Source organism: Patella vulgata, chromosome 1, assembly GCF_932274485.2.
Source record: "Patella vulgata chromosome 1, xgPatVulg1.2, whole genome shotgun sequence".
Lineage (NCBI taxonomy): Eukaryota > Metazoa > Mollusca > Gastropoda > Patellidae > Patella > Patella vulgata.
In genome coordinates, this window is record NC_065879.2 from 48,117,223 (window position 1) to 48,142,720 (window position 25,498).

The 25,498-nt window shown below is 36.0% G+C and overlaps 2 protein-coding genes across 6 annotated transcripts in view; one reads left to right on the forward strand and one right to left on the reverse strand.

The window, feature by feature from the left end:
* Positions 1–7,040, forward strand: part of LOC126807896 (uncharacterized) — a 56,766-nt gene extending 49,726 nt beyond the window's left edge. The window contains exon 2 of the transcript XR_007674206.2: positions 6,462–7,040. The gene's annotated coding sequence lies outside the window, so the exon portion shown is untranslated. The remainder of the gene's footprint in view (positions 1–6,461) is intronic.
* The window catches only part of LOC126832717 (angiomotin), a 147,446-nt gene that overhangs the window by 52,939 nt on the left and 69,009 nt on the right, over positions 1–25,498 (reverse strand). For 4 of the 5 annotated variants that reach the window (XR_008787453.1, XR_008787452.1, XM_050532374.2 and 1 more), the window contains exons 2-7: positions 17,921–18,043; positions 14,971–15,661; positions 8,600–8,759; positions 6,602–6,746; positions 5,879–5,992; positions 902–1,044 (exon numbers count right to left, since the gene is read on the reverse strand). Coding sequence is in view for 3 of the 5 variants with exons in the window: in XM_050532374.2 (XP_050388331.1) it covers positions 902–1,044; positions 5,879–5,992; positions 6,602–6,746; positions 8,600–8,759; positions 14,971–15,661; positions 17,921–17,993 (1,326 nt within the window). In the remaining 2 variants the exon portion in view is untranslated. Of the gene's footprint in view, positions 1–901; positions 1,045–5,878; positions 5,993–6,408; positions 6,747–8,599; positions 8,760–14,970; positions 15,662–17,920; positions 18,044–25,498 lie in introns of those variants that run through there. The other variant, XM_050532388.2, reaches the window with a different exon arrangement.

The following is a 25,498-nucleotide window of genomic DNA, read 5'->3' on the forward strand; positions in this document are numbered from 1 at the left end:
TACAACAGGGTAACAATTGGTTGTAAAATGGGCGTTTATTTTCTGTCAGTTGGTTTCTTTTGAAGTCAAACTTTTAGGATCTCCGTACTGTACCTGTCCTAAAATCTGAGTCTATATTCTAATTTGTCAGTCATCATAAATATCCTACATTTTTTCAGATAACCTAATTATGCTCAACGGAATATAAGTTTTAATATATTCTTAAACAGATCTTATTTGAAAACTTTTAATTTCTTATCTTTATTCCTTTTTTTAGCATTTTAATACAGAGTTTTAGTAATGTATAACAAGTCAAAGAAATTATTCTGCTTTTAACCATACATTATGCAAGAGCTAAATCTGCCTATTTCAGGTCTTTCTTTAGGCCTGAAATGTTATCTAAATTATCAATTAGACATTAATTAACTTATTCAGACCATAATCAACTCTCGATTTCATTGCTACTTGCTAATCTGCGATATTTATTGGATTAGGATCCGATTTGCTGCTCAACTTCCATTCATAATTTAATCATGAAATGGATAATCGAGACTGTTTTTTTTATTGTACCGACTTCAGTAATGATGATCGAGGCTAGGCCAAAAATTCAATTGCTAAATTCTCGGTTCACAGTGGATCAATTTGACTGAAATTTTCAGCAAATTCCCTTTACATTATCTAATTTTTAACTATTATAGTGAGAACTGCCAGCTCTTTATCTAATCTCCCATAATGTATCTTTAATCAATACACTGGCCGTGACATTGCAACTTTATAAGACTGTCAGTCATTATCAGCTAAATTGATTTTTCATCAATAGACTGCAGTTATGAAGTAAAACGTCAACTTTCAAGGGAGATATAAAAATTGTGACTTCTTTTTGTAGGGTGATTAATAATTGTGTCAAATTTTAAATTCTTACCTCATCTTCTAGATGTACATTAGCCTGTACTGTTGTTAAAGCATTATCTAATATATCTATTTGTGCTCTTTGTTCGATGACAGATGATTTTAATGATGCTATTTGTTGTTCTAATTTATCTTTGGTAGAAAGTAAATCTTTATCTATAATAATATCAAAAACATTGAATATTTATACTTTAAAATAGGGTTAAATTTGTCAATATAGTAAATTTCCATCTTAAAAAAGGATAAGACATAATAGATTTTCTAGAATGAAATGGACCGAAACAGCCTGGACAGCAACATACATGGCATGTTTTATTATAAAGTGTACCAGTGGGTATCTAACAAATATACTATTCAAAAAAAGTAGGGGATATTTGATTTTGGGGGCATAATACTAAAATATGCAAATGACTACGAAAAAAGTCACTATAGAACCTAACAGAAGAAACATTTCCAGTTACATGTGACGCCCAAACGCACCAATAGCTACCGCATGGAATGCAGGTGATGCTTGGGATCATCATGGGGGTCCAACCCAAGATTTGCACGACTCTGACTTTGAATGTTACAGTCATTGTGGCATTGAATTCCAGGGTGGAAACATCAGTTTAATTGTTTTAGTGACCAGAAAACAAATTTTGATATGCGTCGGCTTACCCAAAATGAAAGGTTACGAGCCCTTGGCATGCTACAGATCGGCACAACACAGGCGGTTGTGGCGCGGACGATGAATGTTTCTCAGTCTGTCATAAGCAGGCTATGGTCCAGATACCGTGATACACAATCTGTACAGGACAGACCACGCTCAGGTCGACCAAGGGCGACAACTCAAGCCCAGGATCGATTTATCCGTACCTTGGCCTTGAGAAATCGTGTCATCACAGCAAATCAGATCAGCGCTCGTCTTCAAACAGACACTGGTGTGAGAGTGAGTGGCCAGACGATTCGGAATCGACTGCATAGGGGTCACCTTCGCGCCCGACGTCCTCGCGTGATCCCTTGTTTGAGAGATCATCACATTCAGGCAAGACGTCGTTGGTGTAGGGATCGTCAACACTGGGATAATCGACGCTGGAGCAATGTGATGTTTTCAGATGAGTCAAGGTTCACTGTTGATTTTTTGGACAGATGTAGGAGGGTGTGGCGTCGTCGAAACGAGAGCTTCCAAGACGTTAACGTCATCAGACATGATCGATTTGGGGGTGGTTCTGTTATGGTGTGGGGAGGCATCACTGTTGCTGGAAGAACGGCTTTACATGTTGTTGCAGGGCGTGTTACAGGCCAGTACTACCGGGACAACATCTTGGCAGTCCATGTTGTGCCGTTCGCACGACGTCATGGCCGCCGTTTCATCTTCCAGGATGACAACGCAAGATGTCACAGGGCCAGGATCGTTACAGGTTACCTCCAACAACAGAACATCACCACATTACCTTGGCCAGCACTGAGTCCCGACCTCTCCCCCATCGAGCATGTCTGGGACATGCTTGGACAGAGGTTACGTCAACGTCAACAACGTCCCGCCAATGTCCCAAGAACTTGCTGCTGCGTTGCAATAGGAATGGGACAATCTGGACCAAAATGACCTTAGACGTCTCATTAGGAGTATGCCACGTCGGATCAATGCTTGTTTGGCAAACAGAGGAGGATTTACCCGTTACTGACTTGGTTGTGATGCTGTGGTAACTTTGCTGTTTAACCCCGGGTATCATTTTACCCTTATAATGGTCAGTCTGTGCCTTACTTAGTCTAACGATCATTTGGAATAAATCGATGAATGTGAACTTCATTTCATTTTGTCATTTGTTTCTTCGTCAGTTTCATTAGGTGACTTTAATAACACTTAAAAATCAAATATCCCCTACTTTTTTTGAATAGTATATAATGGTTTTATTAGAAAAGAGAAAAAGAGTTTTTAAATATTTTTCTTATCTTCAAAATCAGCATATATTGAACAATTAAAATACTTAATACCAGGTTTATTGATGTATTTTTTTATTAAAAAAAGTTACAAATATTTTAATGAATTACATCATTTAAGACAGACATTTTTCCCATCATTTTTTATCAAGAGTTTAGAATACATTGAAATAACATTTGTTTTAAAATTTTTAATTTATTTTTGTATAATTATAATGGCAAGTGTGTCTTCTTTAAAACAGACTTAAAAATATACTGATGAGAAAAATAACAAGTTCCGAAAATTGAATGGTTCAAACCCCAGTGAAAATTTGACTATTCTGTCCATCCACTACATTATTGAAGTGGTCTTACATTTGTTTTGTAAACTTTGTATTTTTACGTCACATGAAAATAAATTTGTCCATTTGTGGAATGGCTGTTTATGTTTTAGTATATGCCATTTAAAAAAAGCAGGAAAATGTTTTGGAAAATCAAATTTCCATGCTTATATATTGCTAAGGTTTTGTTCAATTAATGTCTGTCCAGTTTTAGCGAAACGTTAGCATTATTTTAATATTTCTTTTCGGCTTCATATTATGTGATAGAATTTGAATAACCGCTGCAAACGAAGCGTGAGTGTAGTCCCGATCTTCCACACAGGATACGGATAATTTGACACAGGTAGTCGATTGATTATGCCATTTTTACAGTTGTCTGTTCGAAAATGTTAATGTTAGCACTCTTGATACGTTAGCACCACTAATTCGCCTTTCACAGCATTATTTACTCAAAATGTATCACTTTCTTTACGGCCTTTAGAAAAGAAAACCGGCTTTCCGATTCCCGATGCATAAACATGGCGGTCGGCATTCTCGCCTTATTCATTCGATCAAAATGACTTTGACCCCCGCAAAAAAGTGCTAACGTGTCAATTGTCAGACCGATTAAATAAACCGTCTGTCCTTACGTAACTTTAGCACGTGCTTTTAAAATACTTTTTGTCCGATTTTAAATTTAAAACTCGCCCAAGGGTAGAAATACTATACAATTTATTAATACCTTTCATTGCGGACTATTTTTATTTTTAGATAAAAACAATAATTCAAGTAATACAGTTATTTATAAAATGTCCACGTCTGTCCTTATGTAACGTTAGCAACAGTTGCATGCCCAATAAATGTTTAAATTTTAGGTTATTAAAATATATGATTATATTTTATTATATTAATCTTAAATTCTTAATATTATGCTTTATTTAGCATGAAAAAAATCTCAGTAACTACTTACATCAACACTATAAATAGAAATTTTCTTCAAACTTTAGTGCTAATGTTACAAATCTGCCAGAATGTCTGACCACATGTAACATTAGCAATGCAATTAATTTTTAAATTAAAAATTGATTTGTAAATCATATCCCATGAAACTTCAGATTTAGATAATGTATTATTACATTAAACTTTTGAAGAAAATTATTAATATATATAAGCAACAGTTAATATCTGAAAGGAAAATAAATGTGCCATGCGTCTGTCAAATTCAAAAGAGACATTTTATATTTACTAAAATGGTCATCTTCACCGTCTTATGACCCAAAAATAATAGCATCTTCATTCATTTAACATAATTCAATGTATATTCTACCTATAGAGATTGCTATTTATATGAATTTTAATGTGCATTGTTTGCATTTGATATAATTTCATCTAGAGTGATACGATTCAAAAAATTTCAATACGTTAGGTATAATGTTCAATAAAAAAATTATTTTGCGAAAAATTATCTTTTTTAAAATATATTTTGGAAGAATATGTATCAATCTTCCCTAAGACAGGGATTTTGTAAGAGGAATTGGAATTTCATAATTTAGATGGGATGGTACACTTTAAAAAAAGATAGGTTGCCAGGCAACTAAACATACGCCCACAGCAGCTAAATCGTCCAGGCAGTCAACAAGAGTTGTCGCATATTTTTAATTTTCGGTAATGGAACATTTATAAAACACTCAAATCTGATCATAAATTTAAAGTCAATCGGATATTAACTTTGGCCTTTAGAGCGTCCACAAGATTTTTCAAAGTGATCAAGGGTCATAACTCTGGCAGTAATTTTCAGAAATTGCTGAAAATCAATAGGATTCTTCGTCTCATGACCTTGAACACTGTGTATGAATTTAAAGCCAATCAAATATTAACTTTGGCCTGTAGAGCGTCCACAAGATTTTTTGAAGTGATAAAGGGCCATAACTCTGGCAGTAATTATCGGAAATCGCTGAAACTTAATAGGCTTCTTCGTCTCATGACCTTGAACACTGTGTATGAATTTAAAGCCAATCGGATATTTACTTTGGCCTCTAGAGCGTCCACAAGATTTTTCAAAGTGCCATAACTCTGGCAGTAATTATCGAAAATTGCTGAAAATCAATAGGCTTCTTCGTCTCAAGACCTTAAACACTGTGTATAAATCTAAAGTCAATTGGATATTAACTTTGGCCTTTAGAGCGTCCACAAGATTTTTTGAAGTGATCAAGGGCCATAACTCTGGTAGTAATTATTGGAAATCGCTGAAAATCAATAGGCTTCTTCGTCTCAAGACCTTAAACACTGTGTATAAAGTCAATCAAATATTAACTTTGGCCTCTAGAGCGCCCACAAGATTTTTTGAAGTGTTCAAGGGCCATAACTCTGGCAGTAATTATCGGAAATCGCTGAAAATCAATAGGCTTCTTCGTCTCAAGACCTTAAACACTGTGTATAAATTTAAAGTCAATCGGATATTAACTTTAGCCTCTAGAGCGTCCACAAGCAATTGTGGAAGCCGGACCGACAGACCGATGGACGGACAGGGGCGACGACAATATACGACCACATTTAAATGTGGGCGTATAAAAACCATGCCACATGCCAAGGAGTACACATGTGGACTTCGACCAATCACAACAACTCAACGCTTTTTCCTTGCCAGTCTTTTCGTCCTGCACCACTGAAGAAAAGGAAACTTTGCTGCTAATAATGTGATCGAACCCGGGACCTCCTAAGCGACTGTGGCTCTGTTGATATAAAGAGTAAGCATAATAAAAGAAACTTACTGTGAGATAACAGTTTAATGATGGTTGTATCTTTCTCAGATAATTTACTCTTTATTTCAGTTTCTGTTTTAACTCTATGTTTTTCTGTTGGAGACATAGATTTATCTATTTGATCTGTCAAATATAAACAAAAAGGCACAATATTTAGACTTAGTCAAAGGTCAATATAGCCATATTAACAAGCAGGCTTACCAAAATATAGCCATATCAACAAGCAGTCTTACCAAATATAGCCATATCAACAAGCAGTCTTACCAAATATAAACATATTAACAAGTAGTTTTACCAAATATAGCCAAGTAGTTGTACCAAAACAGGCACAAGTATCAAAGCCTAATTAATTCAAAAAATACAATTTTATTTAAGAACTTATTTTTCAATTGTAAAGTTAAGCCTGTTGTATTAATTGATTTATTATTTTTTTAAAAATGTGTGTAGGGCTCATGGTTAAAATACGCCAGGTTATACATCTTGTCCGGTTAAACTAAAAATTTTCTTTCTAGACTGGTCCATACTGAATCACATATCAATTTTCTTTCAAGGCTAGTCTATACTGAATCACATATATCAATTTTCTTTCTAGGACAGTCTGTACAGAATCACAGATATGAATTGTGGACTGTGGTCACACCGGTACGTGTCTTTCAAGGTAACACAATATCTTTGGACAATTTGTTTTGTGGTATCCAAGTCCATGTTACACATTACGACATCAAGACTTACCTTTCAAATCTTTATTTTCTGTTTGTAATTTCTTGATTTCAACTTCTAATCTTTGTTTTAATGCCATGTCTAATTTCTCCCGTTTTTGTGCTGATTTAGCCAGAGATTCGTACGCTCCATGAACTTTCTCTATCTCTAATTCTAACTGTAATGAACCAACCATATATTAAACCAAGTTATGCTTCACTGTATACAGAAAATATATGCAGGAATGTAGATAACAAGCGAAAGGCGCAAAAAATTACTTTCCAACTGTTCCGGGATATTGATATGGGATATTGATTGGTCTGCTGTATCAATACTAAAACCAGCGACTGCCAGGCAGGATACGCCCACATTTTGCAAGAGATGGATAGAGAACAAGCTGAAAACAAAAATGATTTTTTGTACATTTTTGGGATATAAAGATATGTTTTACCTTTCCTCAGAATCAGATAAAAATTGTGACCTCTAGAGGGTCCACAACCTTTGCATACTTTTACACAGTTCATTTCGATTTTCCCGAAATTCAAATTCAACCCCGTCATTATAGTCCCGGGGGGGGGGGGGGCTGAATGGTTAGCACGTGCGCGCTGTACCATAAAGTCTGTCATTGAGTCAACTGGCGTGGTTTCGAATCCCCGGTTGTACGTGGCAAGGAGTAGGGTCGCCTGTCCAACCTCGTGCGTTTTCTCCCACTGCTAAAGACCCCTTGTTTTACTAATTTAAATGATGCATATAAATTTCATACAGATTGGTTGATAACTTTTGTTGTTAGAGTGTTCACAAGATGCAACAAAGTGAAACAAGGGCCATAACTCCAGAAGAAATTAATGGAAGATGTTGAAATTAAATAGGATTCTTTATCTCACTAATGCAATGAAATGAAATGAAATGAAATGGGGGTTTAACGTCCTACTCTTCTGCACCTAACCTAGGCTAATTGAAAACGGGCATACGCCATACAGTGTGCTATGAGGGAAATTTTGCCCGGGCAGCGGCGCTACCGCCTACTCTTATATCGAATTCCAACTGCCAAGGGATCTTTTACGTGCACACCAAAGTGTACACGGGTCCTCGGTTTTTCGTCCCATCCGAACGACTAGGCAGCCTTCCTTGTCAGGCCCTCTGTCCTGCATCACTGACAAGGGGAAACCACGCCGGAAAATCGAGATGAACTTTCTCGGCCAATGCAGGGATCGAACACCCGACCTCCAGGCTAGCGAGCCAGCGCCTTACCCACTTAGCCACGTGATCCCCCTCACTAATGCAAACAACATCAATTTCAAAACAATCAGATGATAAATGTAGTCTGTAGAATGTTCACAAGTGGACGATGGAGGGACGGACCGACAGACGGACAATCAGGGGCCATAATCCATGAAGTTTCTGTCCGATACATGCCAATATCGAAAGCTTTTGGAAATAAACCTATATTTCAAGTTTCGTCAAAATCAGATAAGAATTGTGATCTGTAGAGTGTCCACAAACAATTGTGGACGGTCAGGGGCGACGACAATATACATCCTCTTGAAAATGCAATCTGATTAAAACACAGATCCTATTTTGTTTCGTTTTCATAGTTCAAAATTTCGTTTTACTTGTCTTTACTACACTAGGATCTAGAAGAGTTGTTATTTAACTTGTGTTCTGAATGGTGTCAGGGATAAGCCAATGAAACAGTCTGTTACGTCGAGCTTTAGGCGTGTTTTGCACAGAACTGTGGGTAATCCACTAGTAACATCAATGCTGATTGGTTAATCATATGTCTGATGTCATAAGGTCAAAAGTCTTTTGACCCGTGACGTGACCTATCGCTATAACTTGTCAGATCTTCATGTAGTGTAGGCCATCGAAAGTATAAAAAAACGAAACGAAAAATAGATCTGTATTTTAATCAGATTGCATGAAAATATGGGCATATAAAAATAGGGGTGAAGCTTAATTTATTTTCCCATCTTATCTGATTGCCTAATATGGTGTAAATGACTATTGAAATATATTCTATAGTAAGCTTACCTTTTGTAATTTGGAGATCTTTCTGGTATATTCACTCATTTGACTGACTAAATTTCGATTTTCTTTTGATAGCATCTCTACAAGTTGTGTAGCTCGTGTAACTATTTCTGATTGGTCAATATCTGTTATTTTACTACTTCTATCACATGTCATGTCAGTCCTGTAATTAGAGTCAAAATATTATTCATTACAACTCGCTGTATAAGCGTGAAATTCAAGACATTTTCAGACACTAATTCAGACTTTGTCAGGCACAAAAATCCTGTCATTTTGTTTGGCACAGGCTATTCTTTTATCAGTGTTTCTAATATTTATAACACATATTCAGTCAAAAATTTAAAATGTATAGGAACTAATCATTTTTCTAATAATTTAAATGAAAATAATTATATTTTTTGTATATACGCTAATTATATTGTTAGTAATTGAAATGAAAATAATTTGCAATGTTTGACAAAAACAGCATGCAAGTTGAAGAGGAACAGCCCTGTCGTGAAATCATTATTCACATATAGATCAAAGGAGCTACATGTAAACCTCTTTGATTTAAATTCAATATGTGATGTTTTGAAAGTTTAGTTTTTAACTTTAATTTTAGATACAAAATGTAAGATTTTTAAATATTGGATTCGTCTGCGTAACACTGATAATGTTATTCTCAACTCCTGTTATGAAGTTATGATTTTAAATAATGACAGTTGGATTAAATTTATTAAAACTGAATTAGATAGAATCGGTCTTGGATATATATTGCTTTTAAAAGAAGTTAACAATGGTACGTTCCAAATTATAAAAAATAGGTTATATGATATCTTTGCCCCCCAAAAATATGGAAAAACTAAAATCGTCCGCCAAAGGTATAATTTATCAACATTTAACCGTTAACTTTATGCTGCAGAGCTATTTTAAAAAAAGTGTTAAATCTATTTTCCTTAAAACTATAAGCAAATTCCGAATATCCACGCATAATTTATAGATGTAGGCCAATACAATAAAATAGAACATTGTGAAAGAAAGTGCACCCTTTGTAACCTGAATGAATTTCATTTTATGTTAAGCTGCCCTTGCTATAATGAATTGCGTCACCAATTTATCAAACCATTCTTTTTACGAAACCCTAATACAGTGCACTCTGTCACATCCGACATTGAACGAGATCGTTACAATATGTCAGATTACGCAGAGTGTCAGAATACCCAGTTTTCTCAAAACCAGAAATATTGTAACTTCGAAAACCGGAAGTATTATTATCTTGATTATCCAGACTCAGTATAAAATCAGCCTACAACAGCTATCATTCGACTCGAGTGACCAGAAATACCTTGTGGCCCATTGTTGCTATAGTGTCTTGATTATCCTATGTGGCATAACTCGAGCGACAAGAAACGAGTTTGTAGTTATCTCCCCTTCCGAAAGGAATAAGGTAAACAGACATCAACACGTGAAACACAATTTTTCCACCCATGATGTCTATGGACTTGGATATATGTATTTATACATATGCAAGTCAATAGAAATGTATAATTAATAGACTATAGAAGCCTAGCGTCATTTAGACTAGTTTATCCAGTCTAACTAGAACTAGGCCTACATACATAATGACGTTTGAAGTCATTGACTTTAATGACACCATTCGGCCTACTAGTGCGCAAGGCCTATTCTCCCCTCAAAAGGCTTAAGTAATATTTTTAAAACACTTGGTCTCCCTGAGGTCGAATTTCAAAAGTAGTTAACAACTTTGAAACTAATCCTCGAAGTATAGGCCTACTACTACTAAGTAGCGGGGGGGGGGGGGCAATGGTTAGCACGTGCGCGCTGTATCATAAAGCCTGTCATATCATAAAGCCCGTCATTGAGTCAACTGGCGTGATTTCGAATCCCCGGTTGTACGTGACAAAGAGTAGGGTGACCTGTCAAACATCGTGGGTCTGTCGTTCAGATTATCCTGTGTGGGATCTATGAAGAACGTATGGTATAGACTCGAGCGACAAGAAACCAGTCTATAGTTACCTCACATCATGGCATAAGTAATTTTACAATCGATCTTCGTGAAAAACATATATTTAAAATTTCACTTTGATTTTAAAATCTATGTTAGTGATTTTAGCTTCAGTTTTTGTGAAACCCCTGCTCTCCCTGAGGTCATCGCTAGTCCCCCGCTACGACCACAGGAACGGGTAAGAGGTGCGAAAGTGCGATGGCGGACAACATCAATTTCAAAGACAAAATAGAGCATGATAGCCTACATGGACTTCGTCTGGGGCCTGTTTTACTAAGATAAAATTCAAATTTTAGTATTTGATTGGATAATAGATAATATTAGATTTATTTTAGTGCTTAGTTAATCAAAATTGAAGTATCTACAATTATGTTGACGTGAGATAACTACAGACTCGTTTCTTGTCGTTCGAGTTTATACGTTCTTCATAGATCCCACACATAATAATCGAGATACTACTGCAACAATGGGCCACAAAATGTTTCTGGTCGCTCTAGTCTAATGATAGCTGTATACTGGGTCTGGATACTCAAGACACTATTGCGACGATGGGCCACGTCGGGAATTATTTTTTATCTTTTCTTTTTCAATTTTTTTTTTTTTCATTTAATTTTTTTTTTAATATTATTTATTTTTTATTTTTTTTTAAATATATTTTATTATTTTTTTTTATATAAATATAGATTTTTTTTTTTTTTCATTTAAAAAGATTTTTTTTTAAGATTATTTTTTTTTATTTTGTAAAAAAAAAAAAAAAGTTTTTTTTTTTTTTTTGTACTAATATTTTTATCATTTTAAATGAAATACCAAAAATAACCCCAAAAACGCTATTGTGACCATGGGCCACCATACACCAGAATGTTATTCCCTTTAAAAATGATAAACCTTTCTGTACATTCAAAATTTTATTACATTAATTTTTATTTCATTTAACATGCGTAGGCATTTTGAATAGGTCAAGTCTGTCGTTAATTTATCTTCTTCGACGTCTTCAGTTGATCGCACTCTTGTCTTTGCTATCACGTGTTCATTGATACTGGGCGTACTCGATTAAACGTTCCGGAATTGAATTCTGTCAATCCCAAAAATAATGACAATCGAGTGAAAATGGGTACTTCGGGCCACAACGCATGCGTCGACTGGATATATAAATATCTAATCCAACCATGCAGCCGAAACCTGTTCGTCGTGTTTAATTACGTCACAATTCTACTCACACCACCTCCGTCGTCGGGACTGACAGAACTGTGACAGGACTGAATTCCGCGTCACTCGATTGCAATTCTGTCAATTCGGGACGTTCCAGACTGTGACTCGAGCATGCCCTGGTCGTCATCAAAAGATTCGAAGAGATCCGTAGGGTGACAAAACTTATAGGTTATTCAGGTTCAATCGGCATGCGCAACAAATGTTTCCAACAGGTGCTAGGAATATTTTTACGACTGTGAATTCAGGGGAAAATTTGTGGACAGAGGTCGCACACACGCAAAAATCCGCATATTTCACGCATTTTTTTCAAAATAAATGCAAATATTGACGGATACTGCGTAATTTACATGCAGAAAATTTCCCCGACGTGAGAATAATTAGATTATTCTATGTCGTAGTTTGTACAATTTATGTGCTTCACCCGGCATTTACACACCTCTACTGTACGTAGTCTCCGTAGTTTTTTATATTTCCTCTTATTTCATTCATAAGTTCATGGCAGTAAGCCTACGTAGCTATCCTATTGGAAGCAATAAAGTGCATTTCATACAAGACTTGGGATTGGCAAGAACAAGATATACTGTTTACATTCAGCCAATCAAATGTTGGCTTTCATAGCGATAGTTTTCTCTTTACGTCCTGTCGAAGTGAAAGATTGAAATGACTGTGCTGTCAACCACAGACATGCCGTTAACCTCCAGTCGTCATTAGACTAAATACAGTAGGCATAATGAAATAAGGACACTTAAAATAGGGTTGTTCACAAAACGACATGCTTCTATATTGAGTATTTTGAGAGGCTCTTCACGCAGATGTACAGGGCAAAAATGCACAATTTTGGAATGTCTGCATATTTTTACTCGAAATTGTCGTACAAGAGATTAAAATTATCAAAGTAATCAACAAAGACACAGGGTAGCGAGTTTTAATCTCACAGATAATTGATTGGTGATTGCTTGTTAATCTTTTGTGGCTTCACACCCATCCAGTTTTAATCTCACGGATAATTGATCGGTAAGTGTTTGCTTCACACCCATCGATTGAAGGCCGGATTATACGGTGTCGATTCAATGGAAATCGTATGACGGGACGGCTGATTGATGTCGTAATCCGGAACGTACAGAGGTCAAATTACCCAGAGATAAGGAAATAAATCAGGACATGAAAATGGTGTCGGATGTAACAGAGTGCCGGAGTGATCAGAGGTCGGATGTGACAGAGTGCACTGTATATTTAAATTAATTCAGTTATTAAGTACAACTTCAACATCCGAAATACGGAACCTGCGCAAATTTCTCATTTCTGCAGATAAGAAAAGAACCACTCTATTAATTAATAATTAAACTTGCCACATTACCTGACCTAACTTAAATGTACCCCCCCCACCCTTTGATTTGACTGTTTATTTTGTTATTTTTTTTATTGTAATAATCTAGCTTATTTCCCCCCTTTTAAAGTCATTTTAGAAGTTTGGATGATTTTATGAAGCTTATAATATTTACTGCATTTTTCCGTCATGTTTAAATTTAGGCTAGCAATTTAATACAATTTATTTACACCCCATCCCCATACTTTTTGTCTGTTTGTATTTAATGGTCATGTGTATATTGTGTTTGTGTATATGTAATTATACTATTCAAAAAAAGTAGGGGATATTTGATTTTGGGGGCATAATACTAAAATATGCAAATGACTACGAAAAAAGTCACTATAGAATCTAACAGAAGAAACATTTCCAGTTACATGTGACGCCCAAACGCACCAATAGCTACCGCATGGAATGCAGGTGATGCTTGGGATCATCATGGGGGTCCAACCCAAGATTTGCACGACTCTGACTTTGAATGTTACAGTCATTGTGGCATTGAATTCCAGGGTGGAAACATCAGTTTAATTGTTTTAGTGACCAGAAAACAAATTTTGATATGCGTCGGCTTACCCAAAATGAAAGGTTACGTGCCCTTGGCATGCTACAGATCGGCACAACACAGGCGGTTGTGGCGCGGACGATGAATGTTTCTCAGTCTGTCATAAGCAGGCTATGGTCCAGATACCGTGATACACAATCTGTACAGGACAGACCACGCTCAGGTCGACCAAGGGCGACAACTCAAGCCCAGGATCGATTTATCCGTACCTTGGCCTTGAGAAATCGTGTCATCACAGCAAATCAGATCAGCGCTCGTCTTCAAACAGACACTGGTGTGAGAGTGAGACGCTTCCAAGACGTTAACGTCATCAGACATGATCGATTTGGGGGTGGTTCTGTTATGGTGTGGGGAGGCATCACTGTTGCTGGAAGAACGGCTTTACATGTTGTTGCAGGGCGTGTTACAGGCCAGTACTACCTGGACAACATCTTGGCAGTCCATGTTGTGCCGTTCGCACGACGTCATGGCCGCCGTTTCATCTTCCAGGATGACAACGCAAGATGTCACAGGGCCAGGATCGTTACAGGTTACCTCCAACAACAGAACATCACCACATTACCTTGGCCAGCACTGAGTCCCGACCTCTCCCCCATCGAGCATGTCTGGGACATGCTTGGACAGAGGTTACGTCAACGTCAACAACATCCTGCCAATGTCCAAGAACTTGCTGCTGCGTTGCAACAGGAATGGGACAATCTGGACCAAAATGACCTTAGACGTCTCATTAGGAGTATGCCACGTCGGATCAATGCTTGTTTGGCAAACAGAGGATGATTTACCCGTTACTGACTTGGTTGTGATGCTGTGGTAACTTTGCTGTTTGACCCCGGGTATCATTTTACCCTTATAATGGTCAGTCTGTGCCTTACTTAGTCTAACGATCATTTGGAATAAATCGATGAATGTGAACTTCATTTCATTTTGTCATTTGTTTCTTCGTCAGTTTCATTAGGTGACTTTAATAACACTTAAAAATCAAATATCCCCTACTTTTTTTGAATAGTATATAATGTTTGTATTTACTTGCCTTGTATATATCGTGTTTGTGTATATATGTTATCTGATGAGTCAGTAGACTTAAAGAATTAAAGAATTGAATTGAATTGAATTGAGCTTAATGTGTTGATAGTGGAACAGAAAATTGGTTAGATTGTCATCCACAAAATAAATCAACATCTATACAAAATCAAATGAAAGAGTTCTTGTCATTTTAATTAAAAGCATTACGGTACCTTGAAGATGCGTATATTTTCAGATCAGGGTTAGACAAAGGAGTTTTTATCAGAGATTCTGGTAAACGAGACAAATCAGGTTGTGACCGACTTAATTCAGCTTTATTTGTAGTGTCAATCAATTCAAAGGCATGGCACATTTCCTTTTTCACTGGAGGATCAGATAATTTAGGTCCAGGATATTCTGGTGGAGGAGGCAAGTTGGCCAAATATGACATCATTTGTTGATTGTGTGAAATATCCATTGGATTGTGGGCCCACTGAGAATTCACGTAAGGTCCTGATCCATGGTAGGTTGAGATCGGCACACGACTACAATCAGATCGTAATGGTGGCGTTGTCATAGTTTTTTGTCCTGTTTGCCAATAAGATAATTGTCCTCCTGGACTATTTGTGTAAGCAGTAGATTGTTCACTTTGAGTTGTGTACACTTGACTACCAGGCGGTCCCGGAACAAAATATGCAGGTACACTGGTAAGCTTAGTATCAGAAACACATGATGTTGGCATACCAAGCCGAGCCAAAATACTATAACCACCATCACTATTACTTAAATCCAAATGATTGTAGAGATTCTGTGATTGGTTTTCTTCACCTTGTGGTTCTTGTCGAATGGATGTTGCAAGATTTTCCATCGAAGACACAGATACATCCGTACTTGTTTCACTTCCAGAAAAACTTTGACGTCCTCCTAATAAAACAGAATAAAAGATAGAATTAACTACGGAGGATTTATAAATATTACAATTCACCAAAAGTTATTTGTAGCCTTCTCTCTTTCTTCATTTAGGGTTTGAATTGAAATTTTCAGCCAGACTTCTGGAAAATAGTCATGATTTTGCGATTAAGGGGGGCAGAGTAGTTGCGCTGTGATACATGGAAGATAGCTACATGTGAAACAAGGGCCATAATTCTAGACGTAATAAACAGAAATTGCTGAAATTCAATAAGCTTCTTCGTTTCACTTATTTAAATAATGCATATAAATTACAGAAAGATCGGATGATAACTTTTGGTGTTAGAGCGTTCACAAGGTTCAATAAAGTGAAACAAGGGCCATAACTCTAGACATAATACACAGAAATTGCTGAAATTCAATAGGCTTCAGTGTTTCACTAATTTAAATAATGCAAATAAATTTCAGAAAGATAGGATGATAATTTTTGGGGTTAGAGCATTCACAAGGTTAAACAAAGTCAAACAAGGACCATAACTCTAAAAGTAATAAACAGAAATTGCTGAAATTCAACAGGCTTCTTCGTTTCCCCAATTTAAATATAATATTGCATATAAATTTCACAATGATCAGATGTTAACTTTTGGCATTAGAGCGTTCACAAGGTTCAACAAAGTGAAACAAGGGCCATAACTCAAGATGTTATAAACGGAAATTATTGAAATTAAATAGGCTTCATCGTTTCACTAATTTAAATAATGCATATAAATTTCAGAAAGATAGGATGATAACTTTTGGGGTTATAGCGTTCACATGGTTAAACAAAGTGAAACAAGGGCTATAACTCTAGAAGTAATAAACGAAAATTGCAGAAATTCAATAGGCTTCTTCATTTCCCTAATTTAAATATTGCATATAAATTTCACAAAGATTGGATGTTAACTTTTGGCATTAGAGCGTTCACAAGGTTCAACAAAGTGAAACAAGGGCCATAACTAAGGTTGCAGCGATACCCCGGGGATGCCGCATTATCGCGATTATTTTTTTTCAAGTGATATCGTATCGGCCAAAGTTGAATAATCGCAATCCCCGGTATTTTAGGATTTTTTTGGGCGGAGGTCGGTGCAATAAATCCAAAGTTCATTTTCACCGGTGCGGGGGCCGGATCGAATTCGAAATAATAGTTTAATTACTACTTGTAAAATTATACAATAAAAATCGGTGAGAGGAAGTTCCCTAAACACATTTTGTAAACAAAGCCGCACGCGACATCGGTGTACCGTAGCAACGGTGCGGCGAATCCCCGGTTAACAAGACTGAAAATATTATGTTTATTTCAATGTTAAGTTAGTACTGTACGTCTGGTTGTTTAACCCGCCAAAACAAAGCAACCAAGTAACTCGACTTAGTCATCCAGCCGCTTTTTTCAAGTTATGAATCCGCACTCAGGTTCATCGATATGATTTTTTAAAACATACTTTGGGTGGTTTTTAATATTTTAGAAGTAATTAGAACATATATTTAAAACCATACGACTAAACTTTAATTAATGAGATATTTACAAACTAATAAATTTGTATATTTTTTATTGTTGAAAAACATACACTAACACAGCGGTTATACCATATTCAAGACTGGTCAATCGAGTCGGTGGTTTTTCCATTTCTCGTCTTTTACTCGGTCACAGTGCGTCGGCTGCTACAGAATAGAATTTAAACTGTAATTAATGATTAAAATGTCGAACGTCCAAAAAACACCTACCGATGCTATTATACAAATAGGCCTACAACAAGTGACTGCTTATAATGATCTTGATCAAGTTGATGTCGTTGATTTGTCGGCAAAGGCAAACACATCGTCTGTTGTGTGGAATTATTTTGGGATAAAGCCAAACGATGTTGGTGGTGAGAAAAATGTGGCATGCTGTCGACTATGTTATATCATGATAAAGAGAATTATCGTGATAAAATTGATAATCGTAGACTTTTATTTATCGCGATAATTCCAAAAGCAGTTATCATGATTAATGGCGATATCAGAATTTGATATCGTTGCAACCTTAGCCATAACTTTAGACATTATAAATGGAAATTATTGAAATTAAATAGGCTTCTTCATCTCACTAATGTAAACAACATATATCAATTTTAAAACAATTGGATCATAACTTTTGGCGTTAGAGCGTTCACAAGAAATTGTGGACGATGGATGGAGGGCGTATAAATATCAAAACTATATGGAAGACATCATAACATTTGGCTTGTTTTTACTAACCTGGTTGATACAGTGGTTGTTTCGAGTGGCCCGGATATGGTGGGGGGTCTCTATATTGTTGTTGCATTGCCATAATCTGGTAATAATCTAAGTCACAATAACTGCAACATGCCGAAATAGTATCTGAAAAAACACAAAGTGAGGGTTGCCAGAAAATGAAATGCCCAGTGGACTGTGTAATAATATTGCTAGAATTTTTGCTCTTGAAATTAATGGTGGCAGTATATTTCATTAATTAATATCTTTGGCAAGTTATTAAATTCACATATGTAGAATTGTACTTAAATCAACTTAATGAAAAAGTGACAGGTTGACACATAAAAAGAGTTATAGAGCCAAATTATGTGTCAATAAAATACCACAAGATTACACGTGCTTGGAAATTTACTAAAATAATTTACTACAAAAGAAATCATAGAAAACTTTTAAAACAGATTTTCATTAGATTCTGGAGAGTTTACCATCTGAGTTTCTAGACAACAGCTAGATTCTGGAAGAGAAAAGATGTAGCAGGTTCTATCAGCAAACTCTGGCTGAATGAGGTTTGAGAGAATGACTTTATTCTATTATGCATGGTACCATATGTAAGCAACTAATGATATATAAATTGTAAAGATAGGTTGCCAGGCAACGAAACATACGCCCACAGCAGCTAAATTGTCCGAGCAGTCGACAAGGGTAATTAGGGGAATTTAATAGACAATTCCATACAGATGACATTATAATTTTCGTCGTTTGAGGGTTCACAAGGTTCTAAAAACTAAAACATAGGCCGTAACTCTGGAAGTAATCTGGGGGCAGACCACCATTAATTTCCCCATTCACTTCAATGTTAATTCTGGCCTCTTTGCCCACCTCCAAATTTTCGTTGGGCTGAATGCTTTTCACTACAGACAGAGGAACAAATGGTCATGTCTTTGCACTAAAGTTTGTATGAGGTTGACCACCAAAATTTTGAGATACACAAACTTGAAGAAGCATACTAAAAATATGTAACTAGTTGCCGTACATATCGCCGTAGCCAACCTGATAACCCTGTTATCCTTCCGCCTCAAAATCATGAATATTTATCAAAACCTGGCAGAAAATGTTAATTCAAACCCTCTTCATCCATTCTAGACCAAAAAATCACCAAAAATGGGCATGCAAAAGGGAAGAAAAGGGAAGAAAAAAGAGAGAGAGAGAGAATTGCTATAAATAGACGAACTACAATGATGGTGAAATTTAATGGTGGTCTGCCACCTATATGGTTTTATAAGTTCATATATCATCAAAATTCTTTTCTTTATAGCTTCACATTTATTTTTGCAACATTATTATAAAACAGAATCCCAAAAAAATAGAATTGAAGATTCTTTCTTAATTTTGTCAAAATGTGAGTTCTGCGAAAAGATTTAAAGAGTTTCAAACAAGTCACATCAAAAATATTCAAAATATTGGAATATTTTTCAAAAACTGACTTTCTTTTACCTTTTTCTACAAAATGGTCAATTTTTGACACTTTGTATGCCTCAAAATGCTAATATTTCCCTATATATGAAAGGCATTTATTTCTAGAAACCTTGGCCGGTATACAGGAAGACAAGCTGCAAATTTGTTGCATTGAAGGTAACTGTAAGGAACTATAGTGAAACCTGTAAGCCCACCCCCTAAAAAATGTTGGTGTGGTAACAAATCCCACTTGTGTCCACATAAGTAATAACTGTAAGGAACTATAGTGAAACCTGTAAGCCCACCCCCTAAAAAATGTTGGTGTGGTAACAAATCCCACTTGTATCCACATAAGTAATACTGTTGATGGAATATGGCTAAAAGCAATGTTCTTGTATCCCTGGCTTATATACATACATATAAACACAGTTAGTTATAAGAAGTATGAATTATTTATTAAAATATGGATTGATAAATGTAAAATAAATGCTGTATTTAGGTGACAACCAGCCACTCTAATAAAAGGGTCGCAAAGCAGGGCTTCCACTTCAAAATTTTCACTGCCGGTCATTTTTGATAACGCACGAAAACTTTTCAAAGTAAATTTATATTTCATGTTTTTTATTTATGGTAGGGTATTGTGAATTCATGTGTCTATACTACTTTGTCACCATGGGGTGCACAAAAAAAAATATATTATATTAGTAAGGCTCATGATAATTATTTAATAATTAAATATTCCGTTTTGGCTACTTAAATAACGAAATAGTTGAATCGGCCGGAGAAAAAACACTTCAGTAGCTCACACGTAATTAACACGTGCTCTATAGAAAACACACTGACCTGGATAATTTTGAGTTGTAATACAATAACTTTGAAATGAAGATAAATATATAATTATCCATGGCATACATCTCACATTTTTTTGGTTTTAGACCATCTCTTACGGAAGTACAGGCTGCAGAATTGTGACTTAAATCCTAATAATGTATAACTAAATGACTAACGGATAACTAACTTCACGGCTAGCGACACTAGCGCCCCCTAGAATATGGTCGTGTATAAGAGTAACCGTATATACACGACATTTCTTCGACACGTGGAATCATCAATATTGCTGCACAATAGAACTGGAATACGTATTTTTCTTAATTGTTCGGTAAGCAAGTTAACTAATTTCTAGATTTTATTTCAACAATTTCCACAAGGCCGTAATACCGCTATAAATATTTTATTTTTAAATGCATTTTTCTTCCAACACGTACGTTGTTGAGGATTTACGTAATTTCTATGCTGTTTTTATTTGATATGACAGTTGGTTGGATTCGAAGAGCAATACTTCATAGCAATTGCCCTTTTTCGAAGATCATAATAACCTTGTTTACATTGTGCCTGACCGTAATAGCGGTAAACGGCTTTGTTGTTGAAAATTCTTATGACACGTGGTCAATACGTGAATGATTAACAATGGGCCGCTTCACGCCGTTGATTAGATTCCCACTTATCAATTAACATTTATTGTTCTACTACCAGATACTCATCATTAATTATCAACACAACACTCAGTATAATCTGTTGACGACTATATATACAACTCTATAACACCAATCACGAGATTGGCTTCTAGACGACGTGCATTCTTGTATAGTTACACAGTGAAGGTCGATCGTAGTCATGTTTGAATTTTTTTTTTTTTTAAAAAAAGACCCTCTTTCCGGCGTGCAAAATGACCGTTAGGTCAGATTTAGGAAAGGTCATTTTCCATAGCCGTAGGTCTCGACCGGCATATACGGCCGACGTGGAACCCATGGGAATATTTCAGTTTTTAAAATACTTTAACAATCAGAGGTATCCTTGAAATTAAATAGTGTAAATATTATGTGGAAGCAAGTTGTTTTAATCTTTACATCAATGTCCTGACAAAATGAGATGGAAAAAGGGAGTTCTGACATAATTTATAACATAAAAGGGGTATGAAAAGGCTATTAATTAATATTTTATCGCCCTGTAAGTCAAAGTGCCACATTTTAAAAGATCACCACAAATAATAGATTTACATCCAAAATGTAAAACATTAAGCTGCAAAAAACACATCTACAACATATCCATTTTGGGGTGTGGACTCATTTGGAAGAAATGTCATAAATTACATGTTTGGCCATAAACAAAAAGTCCTAGAAATCCTTGAACTCTTATATGTAACTATTTGTTTGTGTCAAATAAAATGCTCGGTTACAATTCAAGCACAAAATCCAATTACTGCTAATTTGGAGTCAAAAATGTTCAATTGAATATCCAAATATCATGTTCAAGAAAAGGGGTGGGGTGGGGAGGGTGAGCCAGTCTAAATGAAATGAAGACAGAGAAATTTCACTGCAAACACATAGATTTTACTTTCTCGAGAAGGGAAATGCAACAATTTCAAGTTTTGAAAGATTAAAATTGTGTTAAGCCAGAGGAAAACAGCAGCAAAATGCAGTTCACTCATGTTTTGAAAATTCTAACAATCCTAAGCAGAACATAATTGGACTAAATTTCTTAATTTTTAAATTTTTGACCAACACATGAATACTTTTTCAATATCTGACAAACACATGGATCCTTTTCCAAGTTGGGGGATCACGGTGGCTAAGTGGGTAAGGCGCTGGCTTGCTAGCCTGGAGGTCGGTTGTTCAATCCCTGCATTGGCCGAGAAAGTTCATCCAGATTTTCCGGCGTGGTTCCCCCTTGTCAGTGATGCAGGACGGAGGGCCTGACAAGGACAGTTGTCTAGTCGTTCGGATGGGACGAAAAACCGAGGTCCTGTGTACACATTGACATGCACATAAAAGATCCCTTGACAGTTGGAATTCGATATAAGAGTAGGCCATAGTGCCGCTGTCCAGGCAAAATTTCCCTCATAGCACACTGTATGGCATATGCCCGTCTTCATTAGCCCAGTTCGGAGCAAAACAGTAGGACGTTAAACCCCATTTCATTTCATTTCATTTCCTTTCCAAGTTATTTAACAATGAAAATAAAGACATGCAAGACATTTTGGTTCATTTTACAACAGATGAATAATTAAAATTTTGACAGCAATATTGGGGGTAATCTGAAGAATTTCAGACAATTTATCATGATTTTTAGGCAAAATTGAGTGAAATTATGATACTTTCTTCCCGTCTAACCTTTATGATGCAGAAAAAGTAAAAATCATACATTAAAATATTTTCCACTAATTTTGAAAAGTAAATAAACACTGAAAATCACAAAATTCTGACTAAAATCAAAATTTCCTCTCCCAAATTTGTCAAATATTTTTGAAATTTTACCATTTCACTATCAAAATGCCATATATCACATTTCCATACAGGAGGCAGACCACCATTAATTTCCCCATTGACTTCAATGTTAATTCTGGCCTCTTTGCCCACCTCCAACTTTTCACTACAGACAGAGGAACAAATGATCATGTCTTTGCACTAAAATTTCTATGAGGTTGACCACCAAATTTTTGAGGTACACAAACTTGAAGAAGCATACTAAAAACATGTAACTAGTTGCCGTACATATCGCCGTAGCCAACCTGTTAACCCTGTTATCGTTCTGCCTCAAAATCATGAATATTTACCAAAACCTGGCAGAAAATGTTAATTCAAACCCTCTTCGTCCATTCTAGACCAAAAAATCAACAAAAATGGACATGCAAAAGGGGAGAATAGAGAGAGAGAGAGAGAATTGCTATAAATAGACGAGAGAGAGACAGAGAGAGAAATGGGGTTTAACGTCCACTTGACACAAACTAGGTCATTTCGGAACTAACATATGGTTTAATTTTATTTACATAATTCGCTTGCATGTAGAGGTCTTTAGCAGTGGGAGGAAACCGGAGAACCCGGAGAAAACCCACGAGGTTGGACAGGCGACCCTACTCCTTGCCACGTACAACCGGGGATTCGAAACCACGCCAGTCGACTCACGCTAACCATTTAGCCATCCAACCCCCCATAAATAGACAAATTACAATTCGTGGGTACCGAGATGGTGAAATTTAATGGTTGTGTGCCACCATCTACAGAAATTGTTGAAATTTGACAGGCTTTTCCATTTTACTAATTCAAATAATGCATATAAGTTTCATACAGATCGGATGATAACTTTTGTCGTTCACAAAGATCATGCGGAGTAAATCAAGGGACATAACTCTAGACGTAATTGACTGAAATTGCTGACATTTAATAGGCTTCTTCATTTCACTAATTTAAATGCAAAAGGGGATAATAGAGAAAAGAGAGAGAATTGCTATAAATAGACGAACTACAATTCGTGGGTACCGAGATGGTGAAATTTAATGGTGGTCTGCCTCCATCTACAGAAATTGTTGAAATTCGACAGGCTTTTCCGTTTTACTAATTTAAATAATGCATATAAGTTTCATACAGATCGGATGATAACTTTTGTCGTTCGAACGTTCACAAAGTTCAGCAAAGTAAATCAAAGGACATAACTCTAGACGTAATTGACGGAAATTGCTGACATTTAATAGGCTTCTTCATTTCACTAATTTAAATGATGCATATGAATTTCATACACATTAGGAGATAACTTTTGTCATTCAAGCGTTCACAAGATTCAACAAAGTTAAACAAGGGCCATAACTATAGATGTAATTAAGAGAAATTTGCTGAAACTCAATAGGCTTGTTCGTTTCACTAATTTAAACGATACATACAAATTTCATACAGATGGGATAATAACTTTTGTCGTTAGAGCATTTACATGGTACAACAAAGTGAAACAAGGGCCATAACTCACGGCTTAATTAACGGAAAGTGCTGAAATTCAATAGGCTTCTTCGTTTCACTAATTTAAATGATGGATATCAATTTCAAACAGATCGGATGATAACTGTTGTCATTAGAGTGTTCACAAGATTCAACAAAGTGAAACAAGGGCCATAACTCTAGATGTAATTAACGGAAATTGCTGAAATTCAATAGGCTTCTTTGTTTTACTAATTTAAATGATGCATATAAATTTCATACAGATCGGTTGATAACTTTTGTCGTTAGAGCATTCACAAGGTGCAACAAAGTGAAACAAGGGCCATAACTGCAGAAGAAATTAACGAAAATTGCTGAAATTCAATAGGCTTCTTCATTTCACTAATTTAAATGATGCATATCAATTACGAACAGATCGGATGATAACTGTTGTCATTAGAGCGTTCACAAGATTCAACAAAGTGAAACAAGGGCCATAACTCTAGATGTAATTAACGGGAATTGCCGAAATTCAATATGTTTCTTTGTTTTACTAATTTAAATGATGCATATAAATTTCATACAGATCGGTTGATAACTTTTGTTGTTAGAGCGTTCACAAGGTACAACAAAGTGAAACAAGGGCCATAACTCCAGAAGAAATTAACGGAAGTTATTGAAATTAAATAGGCTTTTTTATCTTACTAATGCAAACAACATATATCAATTTCAAAACAATCAGATGATAAATGTAGTCTGTAAAGTGTTCACAAAAAATTGTGGACGACCGACGGACGGGGGCGACGGCAATATACGACCACATTTCCATGTGGGCGTATAAAAACGAACTGTTGCATTGTTGTTCCTGGTAAGACAAACGTCTTAAGAAAACAGTAAGAAGTAAATATACAACGTGAAGCAAAAGCAAAGACAGCTAGAGACAAATTCTAGACGATCACAAGGCTTCTAAGATATGTAGTAAGAAAAGATGCATGTGGCAACCGGAATCGATGGCCGGCTCTCCACTTCTGACAAAAGACCCATGGTGCTACAACTGAGAAGTCTATAAAAGTAGTCACTTAATAATCGTCATAAAATACTAATGTAATAATAGGCACTAAAGAGTATTTATGAAACGCTAAAAAATTTAATATACTTCTTCCCCACACTATAGTAACATATATACAAAATGAAATGAAATGAAATGAAATGGAGTTTAACGTCCTACTGTTTTGCTCCGAACTGGGCTAATGAAGACGGGCATACGCCATACAGTGTGCTATGAGGGAAATTTTGCCCGGACAGCGGCACTATGGCCTACTCTTATATCGAATTCCAACTGTCAAGGGATCTTTTACGTGCACGCCAATGAGTACACGGGACCTCGGTTTTTCGTCCCATC